This window comes from Sinocyclocheilus grahami, unplaced genomic scaffold (assembly GCF_001515645.1).
Source record: "Sinocyclocheilus grahami isolate Dianchi unplaced genomic scaffold, SAMN03320097.WGS_v1.1 scaffold794.1, whole genome shotgun sequence".
NCBI classification, from domain to species: domain Eukaryota; kingdom Metazoa; phylum Chordata; class Actinopteri; order Cypriniformes; family Cyprinidae; genus Sinocyclocheilus; species Sinocyclocheilus grahami.
Window position 1 is genome coordinate 990,261 of NW_015505973.1, and position 10,867 is coordinate 1,001,127.

The 10,867-nt window shown below is 35.8% G+C and overlaps 1 protein-coding gene across 1 annotated transcript in view; it reads right to left on the reverse strand.

The window, feature by feature from the left end:
* Nucleotides 1-3,036: 3,036 nt before the first annotated feature.
* LOC107561850 (brain-specific angiogenesis inhibitor 1-associated protein 2-like) overlaps nt 3,037-10,867 on the reverse strand; it is a 48,408-nt gene continuing 40,577 nt past the window's right edge. The window contains 2 exon segments of the mRNA XM_016246347.1: nt 3,037-3,378; nt 9,916-9,953. Coding sequence (XP_016101833.1) covers nt 3,252-3,378; nt 9,916-9,953 — 165 coding nt within the window. The 3' untranslated portion in view covers nt 3,037-3,251.

The window sequence follows — 10,867 nt, forward strand, 5'->3', positions numbered from 1 at the left end:
GACATGACACCTTCATAATCATGACATGACACATGTCATGAATATGAAGGAGGTTTTATGCATGTTTATGACAACCGTCATTAAGTGTCATTCGCTCAGTTATGTAATTTTTAATGCAAATATGACATTATTTGACCTAACCCTAACCTAACCCTACCCCTACCCATAGCCCATTACAAAGACATCTCAAACAATGTCATCTTTGCATTAAAAATTACATAACTGAGCGAATGACACTTAATGACAGTTGTCATAAACATCCATAAAAAACCTTCATATTCAAGACATGTGTCATGTCATGATTATGTATGTGTCATGTCATGATTATGAAGGTGTCATGTCAGTCTTATGCACACCCCTTCAAGTAAAGTGTAACCCTTTATGGTATTGTTTGTCAACTCTGTTACGGACAAATTAGGTAATGTGTAGAAATAACAATAAATCATAACAGGAAAAATCCCTCTTGTTTCATTAGACAAACAGTCCTTACATTCCATCACTTGAAACTGAGATAATATTTCACCCCTTAAAAATGAAAAAAATACCTATGTCTTTACAGAACCGTCCACTTTGAGCAAATATTTTTCATCTGAAAATATATACAATATTCAGTTAAAAAAAGAAATGTTGTTAAAATATTATAAGGATGCAAAAATAAATCAATAATGTTTATTTTTTGTGAAAATAGTTCATAAACAGAGTTGACTCTTTAAGTAACAGAATTGTCCGTTGGACTGTCAATTCTGTTACCACATTGTCAGCATTGTTACTCTACCTTGGTAACAGTGTTTGACAGTAACAGAATTGACCATTTTCTTTATTTTTTACCCAAAACTCCACTTGCTAGCATAAATGCTAAGAGCACATGTCAGTAATGAAATCATGATTAAAAGACTTTTAAATAACACAAAGTGTGATCAATGAAAAAAATCTGTTTTCCTTTTGATATTGTGGTAACAGATTTGACACTTTATAAAATAACTCAGTGTAAGAACTTTTTAGATTTAAAAATGTCCTTAGAGAGAGGACATAGACTTGTCAGTGCTTCAGATCTTAACAGTGAGGGAAAGTGACATCATTTCCTGTATCTTACATAGTTGTGGGAGATAATTCCACTCATTTAAAGGCAAAGTATGGTACGGTAACAGAGTTGACGCAAGATTTACGCACACACATTTTTATAAGAAAAAAGTTTTTTTCTTTTTTTTTTTAATAATGTTGTAGAATTAGGTAAATGACTCTTTAGGGCAAAATATTTTTGTAATATTTTGAAATATTACAAAAAGAAAAGTACAATAAAATATTTTGATTACACAGTGATACATGATGGAAAAAATGCACAGACTAATTTGGACAACAAGAAATCATGATTTTCAGCTATTTAAGACACGTTTTGCAAAAAATATTATATTGTTATGGACTGTAACATCTTGTAATTCATAACAATGAGTAACGCAGTATTAAAATAATAAAAAATATAACCATTTGAAAAAAGCAGGAAAAAAATAATGACTTCGGACACCAAATGTGCCTGCATTTATAGAATCACTCATATGCTAGATGGCAGCGTAACTGTAATATTTCAAATTGATGTTTTAGCAGGATAAATAAGATAAACACACAGGTAACCCTCAGTTTTATACAACTGGCTGTTTTATCAGACTTTCTACATATCTTATTTGTGCATATTGTTTGATATGACACATACAAGTGTGAAAACAGAGGAAAAAAATTATAATTCTTAAATGGTATTCATTTAAGGATCATACAAACAAATTCTCCAGATAAAATGATGAAGTATTTTCTCTCGATTTTCCATTCTCACTCTGTTCACATACAATATTTACATCGTATATGTACATACAGTATAAGAATACAGCGTTCATAAACAGTGACTGTTGCTACATCTTTTAATTTGGAAGTTTGTATTATTTGGGAAAACTATTTTCATCTCCATTTTCTGATGCTGTTTGGTATGTACAACCCACTAATGTGCTAATTGATGTGGATTTTGTTTAATGAGTGAAAACAGGTGATATGTGTTACTGAAAGGCTTTAAACCCCCTTAGTTTGCAGCAGTCTTGTAGGAGAATGGATGAGAGAAAAACTGCGAGTGGCGTTGTTTGTGTGACAATGTAGCAGGAATGAATATGATTGAGTCGATTTGTGCGGGGAAAAAAGTAAGATAAGGGGGGAGGCCGTGCTTGAAGAGCAGTCTTTCTAATATGCAGTTTATATATACAGAGAGGAGAATAGCTGTGAGATCTATCTTTTAGGCCCTTCTTAAGAGATCTTGAGGTTTTGGTACTTGCAAAAATTATATCTGGCTTGCTACATTGGAAATGTGGCCAAAAGAATATGGTCACTATTACGGTTTAGGAAAGGCTGAACATCTTCTTGGCTGTTTGCTACTAGAAGTGCAGATTCAAATGAAATTCTAAGGTGAAAATCTGAATTTATTGAATTGCCCTTCGTTAGTTAAATATGATCGTGGCACTTGAAGTGTGTTTTTCTTTTTCTGTGGAATACAAAAGTAAGCAAGATTTTGCCAACTGTTCCTTTACCTCACAATAAAAGCTCCAATAAAAGAAAATAAGTCGGGCTACTATACATGTCTTCTGAAGCCATGTGATAACTTTTAAGTCATTATTGACCAAGAAAATCTGCACTTTTTGTGTTTGACATGAGCAAGCACCAGAATCACGATAGTGATATGAAATTCCAACCTCTACAGTAAAATCAATCATGTAATATATCATATAAAATGTGTTTATATTAAATGAAGAGGTGCATTATTGTTCAAATATCAAATCGAAACAAGTCAACCAAAAACAAATATTCTATACAGTTGCAGGAGGTCAGCAGCGTTCTACAGAATCCTACATTTGTGTAGTATGAGACAAAAACACATTGTAGAAAAGAATCATGCAATACATTATACTTGGCCATTTGAACAGTTTTCCTCAATGGACCAAACAGACCTTCTTGAGGTCTTCTAAAAATAATGAGGTCTTACTAAATGTATTTACATTTGTGTATTTTATATATTAAGAAAAGAAAAAAAGTTTCAGTTTATTTCACTCATACACAGAAATCCACTTAATATGGATCATCAACTAGTGGCAATAATACTTGAATGATCAGAAGCTCAGAGCTTGGTTGTTTTGTTGCTTTGACTGTGGATTGTGGGTAATTTGCTGTAAGAAGGTTCTGTACAGTCGCTCTAGTCCATGTGTGTCCAAATTGATGTCCTAATAAGGGAGTCGAGATCCAAGGTCTTCGGTTATAATGAGTTTGGGTTTCTGCTTGCTGTTGGAATTGCTTTGTCTTTGGCGAGATGCGAGCGCAAAGGTGGTGAATTGGAAAGGATCCGTCACTCTAAAACACAAAAATACAAACCATAACATCATATAAAGGACAGACATGCCATTGTTTCTTAGCATGCTTAAAAGTTTTTACCAAAAATCTTGAAAAATAAAACATGCAGCATTCATTTAAAATAAAGATGCATGAAGCCTATATTTGAGGGAATAGAAATATAAGGAAATGAAAATACACATTTGAGATTATTCGTGCTATAAAATAATACATGTTGATTGTAATTCACGTTCAGTCTCTTCCCTGAGTCATTTATGCACCTGTGGCTGCTCAAAAGCTTCATGTCAGACTCACTATTTTGAAAGCATGTCAGGAAATGATCACATCAAGTTTTGCATTCAGATATGACATTGAATGTGTAAATTGAATTCTTTAGAAAGCTGGAGCTTTAACACATAGACTGAGGAGGAAAGAACGTGAAACTGAAGTAAAACCAGTTATAACTGTGTTTGACATGCTATACATAATATAGAGACCCAAAAAGTATTTTGAATACTTAAATGTGGTCTGAATAATAACCACTAAGTATCTCAAGTGTTATGCTAATTTTTTATATATTTAAAATGAACAAATAAAAATACTATATGTTTTGTTATATTTAATGGAATGACATTTCAGTTTTAAGCATTTAAATACATTTTGGGCCCATTTTATTATTTGAAGATTTGCATTTGAAATGAAGATATTCAGTGCTGTCAGAAGCATGCCATTTTCTTTTACGTTTTTTTCCCCTATGCATTAAAATGATAAATGATCATGGAGATATAACTGCATAGTTTACTCACTCAAAAGCGTTCAAATTCAGGAACCACACTGAAAAAATGAAAAAAAGGCCTGGAGTTTGACTATTAATGAAAGAAACTATAAATGCTTATATAACATCATATATATACTGAACAAAAATATAAACGCAACACTTTTGTTTTTGCCCCCATTTTTCATGAGCTGAACTCAAAGATCTAAGACTTTTTCTATGTACACAAAAGGCCTATTTCTCTCAAATATTGTTCACAAATCTGTCTAAATCTGTGTTAGTGAGACCTTCTACTTTGCCGAGATAATCCATCCACCTCACAGGTGTGGCATATCAAGATGCTGATTAGACAGCATGATTATTGCACAGGTGTGCCTTAGGCTGGCCACAATAAAAGGCCACTCTAAAATGTGCAGTTTAATCACACAGCACAATGCAATGGCAAGTTTTGAGGGAGCGTGCAATTGGCATGCTGACTGCAGGAATGTCCACCAGAGCTGTTGCCCGTGAATTGAATGGTCATTTCTCTACCATAAGCAGTTTCCAAAGGCGTTTCAGAGAATTTGGCAGTACATCCAACCGGCCTCACAAACGAAGACCACGTGTAACCACACCAGCCCAGGACATCCACATCCAGCATCTTCACCTCCAAGATCATCTGAGACCAGCCACCCGGACAGCTGCTGCAACAATCAGTTTGCATAACCAAAGAATTTCTGCACAAACTGTCAGAAACCATCTCAGGGAAGCTCAACTGCATGCTCGTTGTCCTCATCGGGGTCTCGACCTGACTGCAGGTCGTCGTAACCGACTTGAGTGGGCAAATGCTCACATTCGATGGCGTCTGGCACAAATCTGTGTTAGTGAGCACTTCTCCTTTGCCGAGATAATCCATCCACCTCACAGGTGTGGCATATCAAGATGCTGATTAGACAGCATGATTATTGTACAGGTGTGCCTTAGGCTGGTCACAATAAAAGGCCACTCTAAAATGTGCAGTTTTATCACACAGCACAATGCCACAGATGTCGCAAGTTTTGAGGGAGCATGCAATTGGCATGCTGACTGCAGGAATGTCCACCAGAGCTGTTGCCCATGAATTGAATGTTAAATTCTCTACCATAAGCCGTCTCCAAAGGCGTTTCAGAGAATTTGGCAGTACTTCCAACCGGCCTCACAACCGCAGACCACGTGTAACCACACCAGCCCAGGACCTCCACATCCAGCATCTTCACCTCAAAGATCGGCTGAGACCAGCCACCCGGAGACGAACATAACCAAATAGTCTTAGATCTTTGAGTTCAGCTCATGAAAAATGGGGGCAAAAACAAAAGTGTTGCGTTTATATTTTTGTTCAGTGTTTATATATTTTTTTACTTAATGCAGTATGCACTTTCACAGAAAACGGTACAAAATAGAGACTGAAACTTTACAGATTTTATATATATATATTATATATAACTAAGACAGTGCTTAACCTTCAGAAAATGCTGATCATTAACTACAGAAGGTCAAACCAAAGGACAGCAACTTTTTACAGTGAATCAGTTCAGCAGATTGTCAAAATTGTGATTTCGGAGTTTCAAAAATGCTTCAAATCATGAGATCAAATAAAAATGTGTTTAAATTAGAATTTTTGGAATGAAAAAAAAAATCCTGACCATGTTTAATAAGAGTAAAACGAGTAGAACAGTGAAAGCTGCGTTTCTATATGAAGAATGTAATAGTATTACATTTCAGATTGTCTGCAGTGATCAATATTATTGAGTATTATGACGACTAAAAAAAACTGCACAGACTGGGATGATTAAAAGAAACCATCAGCTGACAATTTAGAGACCTATGAATTAAAACTGTTGACAATTACAAAGTCATCAATAAAAAATTGAATTATGACAAAAAGGTCATAAAATCAAGCTAAGAAATGACTACACCGCTTTAATCTGAAGAAATGTTTATTCAACTTTTTAAGAGTAAAAAGTCACATGGTCATTTAGCAACATTACACTGTTCCGGTGTCGCCCAAAATACATGCACATTGGAGTTGATATACTTTTTTTAGTGTACAATTATTGTACTTTCTCTCCTTTTAGATCCAAAAAGTGGGCATTCCAGAAGAAAAGGACATATATAAATATCATGACAGAGGTGGAGTTCTCTCTTAGCGTGGCGGCTGTACCATGGCCTTTACTTTAGTGCAGAAAGAAGAAACACTGGCACTGGCTTCCAGTCCTTGACACCTTACTGCTTTTGTTTCTAAATTCATCAAAACAGAGATGAAGAGTGTTGGCAGAGCTACAGCAAGACGTTGGTTTAGTTACACACAGAAAAAGACAAAGAGAGAGCAAAAGTGTGGGGGAAAAAAAAATAGCAGGAGGAGAGACGGACAGACACAAAGAACCTGGCAAGGTCTTCAGTGCAGGAAAGCAGGAGAAAAGTAAAAGTGTCAAATCTGTCGTCATCACGCATACTTTGTGGTAATAATGAAGGTGCTTTTTTATTTAATTGTGCATCACCTTCATGTACAACAATAAATCGACTTTTCAAGTACAATACAGAGAAAATGTAAAGCAGTGCACCTTTAAACATTTACTAGAGCAGACAAGCAACGTTTCGATCACATCAGAGAAACGTTGTCTCTTTTATAGCTTAATCATAAGCATTTTGCTTCTATGAAAAAGGCAATTTCAAAGCATTTAATCAGTTCCCTTTCATTACAACACTGGAACTAAAAGACTTCAGCTTTCACTCCTGTGAAAAAGGCTAAAAAACTCACACAAGTGGTGTGTAAGCGTATCATAAGCATAGAAGATAATGTTCAAATTGATACTAAACAAAAAAGGATGGTATCAAAGTTGGTTATTGCTGTTTTTACATACGTTTTGAATCAAAAAGCTGTACAGGGATCCACAGCGATCCACAAATCAAACAATGTATCCATGTAAAAAATAAAAAGAAAAAAAAATCAGAAATACGATTACAATTCTACATTCGATTTAAAGTTATAGTATTTACAAATATTATGTGCTATGTACAAGGCACTGGATCACATGGATTATATTAAGACTTGGCACATCATGATTATGGATGTATTGCTGCAATGACCGCAACACAAACATCAGTGCAGAAAAGAAAAAAATGGATAGTTCAGATTCTAAAATCTGATGGATTTATTCTACATTAATAAAGTTGAGACATTGCTTGGCAACCGTAACTGGCCCTAGACTAAAACTATATTGTTCATTTCTTTCTGCTTTTATTTATACAAGCAATGAGTCACCCGTTGCCATGTTACAGTGATTTACCATGGTTAGGAGGGTTATACCTCTTATCTGTGGTGAAATCACTAACACACAGCTTCTCACTGCTTGTACCTTCATGCGTGGTTGGTGATGAGACATGGATATGTAGGTACCAGTTGTCTTTTCTTTCATGCATGAACCATTAATTCCAGAAACAACCGATTTTTGTCATTTATATTTAAAGAATTTGTTTCAATTCAACATTCACTTGAGACACAGGGAAGGTCAAATGTACTGCACACCAGACTCTACAACACTTGACGCATTTAGATACTTCATTGACTCCAGATGAGATATGAGATCATGGAGGCCCTTTACATCAGTAATATAAGCAATGAAATGCAAAAACACTGAAAAAAACTGCTTAGGTATCATAATATAAATAAGTCTTTTTGTGTCCCGTAGAAGAAAATAATATAATAAAATGATGTAAACAACAGAATTGTAATTTTCATGTAAACTATTCCTTTAAATACGTGGACCCCTGGATGGCAAAAGTTATGCATTTAGTTTAAACATTGCTGACATGTACATGCATGAAAGACAGGCAAGAGATACATATAAACAATTCAACGTGTTTACTGAAGCAAGTTCAACATCCTCATAATAGAAGCGTATAATGAGGAAGGTCAACATGGAATACTCAGCATTCCGGTTCCGTTAGGCTGCTTCCAACTGGGATAAAATAAGGGAAATAGAAGGTGGGAAGGGTGGATCTAGATCCTCTTCCTCTGAGGGTGGAGTGAAGGGAGATGGATTGTTGAGAGATGAAGGAAGACAGGGGAGTGTGTGTGGACGGAGGGGAGGGTGGTGTCTGTGTGTTTGTCTGTCCTCTCACACTGTCGAAATCAATTTGCCCTCCGCACTGTGAAACAAAGAGAGGGAGATGCTGCCAGGTTGGCTTTGGACACAGACACATTAAAGCACAGAGAGCATAAAGCCCTGATGTTCAAGGAATAGTTCACCCATAAATGAAAATTGGCATAATTTACTCACACGTTCCAAACCTGTGTGACTTTCTTTGTGGAAAACCAATGTACTGAAGATTTCTTTCCCCCCAGTTATAATGAATGAGGACTGCAGCTTATCAGGCAAAAGCACCACACAAGCATAAAAATTAGTCCATATGACTTGTGCACTACTGCAAGTGTTCTGGATCCAATTATGTCAACTTTGAGTGAGAAACGGATGGAAATTTACACTGTGCACTGATATCCTTTCCCTTCAAAGCTGCAGTCAAGAACCAGAGCAGTCAGATTCATTGAACAGGGTTCATGAGATTTATGAATATAGGAAATTATTTTTTGAACCTAGAAAGTTCCAATCTCTATTTGTGTGTGTGTGTGTGTGTGTGTGTGTGTGTGTTTGAAGGAAAGAAGAAAGTCCTTTGTAATGACATTAGGGTGAGTAAAAGATAACTTTATTTTTTTTTTTCATTTTTGGGTGAACTATCCCTTTAATGTTACTGCTAATACTTATCTATATTAATGCACATTACAAACAAGTGATGGGCTGCATTTCCTATAAGTCACATGTATGTGGTTCAGAAGTAAAATGTAAACAATTCAAATGTATACCAATCAGAAATCAGAAAATGCTTTACGACAGACCCATACACTTTTATTGGGAAAATGGAGCCCATTGTTTTAAATGCATCATGGGTGTCAAATCTAAATGGTGTGTACAGCAAGATGTAAAGTGAACTACAGATTTAAAATATTGGGGGGTAGCATGTGGAATATTGCTTCTCATGAGAATTTCCCTACAGAAATAAAAGTTGGGACAAAAGACACTTATAGACTACTTAAGACAGACACACATGGACAGCAAAAGCAAGAATGGAATGGAAACTCAAATGGAAAAATAATTTATCTATTTAATTCATCTATACCTACTTCAAATTTTGTGATGCTAAGGAATTTGGAATAAAAGCTGGGAATGGTCTTCTTCCCCATAGATGCCCTATTTATTTACTTATTTTATTCATTTCTTGTTTACAGCAATGTCACACAAGGTGCTTTGTACAATACCAAAAAAAATAAAAATTCATTCAAATTGATAAAGTATGGCTACAGCATGTTCGAGAGAGTAGATATGCCTCTCATCTATGGGAAAAGACCATAAATGACTGACTCTATTATTGCGAGGCTTATGAAACCCATTTAAACAATCAGAGGTTTCTCCTTTGTTCAATATGGGTTTAGGTGCCGTTTGGTCACCCGTCCACCTTATGTTTGGGCTAGACCTTCAGAAACATCAGCTATGTTCGTCTGCTCCGGCTGCAGGTCAAGCAAACAAGACTTTTTTGCTTGCCATAATCAAAATTCAAAATATTTATGTGGGATGTTTGTATTCAAACAAAAACAGAGGAATAATTCAAATTAAAGGAAACAACTAAAGAACTTATAGACCAACTAAAACTCTTTTTAAATATGGTGTCTGTTCAGGGGGCATATGAGTAAGTGAAAACCTAGGTCTTACCTCGTTTGGAATCGAGACTGGTACTCCTCCAACCCTTGCTGTGAAGGAAAAGAGAACATCTTTTAGTCATCTGCTTTTCCACAAATGTCCAGTAGACGGCAGTAGAAGAATGCATAACACTTATGAACTGCAGTATTGATGATAGCTAAAGCATCTTTATTGTAACCAGGAATAAAAAAGGAGGTTATTGAGTGCATCCTGAACAGGAACAATGGGAAGAAGTTGAACTAACTGAGCATTGACTTAAGCAAAACTCAAATACTGAATGCACTAAAGTGGGGACCCTGGGGTAATGATGAGAGATGTTTGTTGCTGGCTTTGTTACATAACAAAGCCCTACTTCTGATGTATTTCAGTGCTGCTCCAAAAGTATTTGCATGCTTATTCATATATATTTAAGTCTGTAATGTCATTGCAAGTGTAATTATTTCAGTGAAGTATAGTACACTGTATACAGTTCTGTGTATACAGTATATATCTGTACCTGTATGAAAATGTATTTAATTTTGAAGTGAAGACCTCCACAGACACACACACTCTCTCTCGTTGCAGTCATTTCTCTTTGTTCCCACTCCAAACCAGTCTATTTGTAAATCTCTGGCCTCGCAAAGGGAAGTTTAATCAAACAGGACAGGTCTTTTCTAAAGTGGGCTCAGGCTGCTAAAATAACACACGGTCACAGGCAAAAACTGATCCCGGTTTAGGGTAATGTCCTGGAACGTCCTCTATGCGGTTAGCTGGAGATTGGGCTACTCTAATCGAACTGTCACCCCGCTATATTTCAGCATGTCTGATAAATGCCTGCGTAAGGTGATTTAATGCTTTAGTACTATTAACATTTTTATAGCATGCTATACTAATATCTGCATACTACTGTCAAGGTTAATCTGTGTGTGCTGGATGTAGAATGACACTGCACTGAGAATAGACAGGAAGTGTGTGTGTGTGTGTG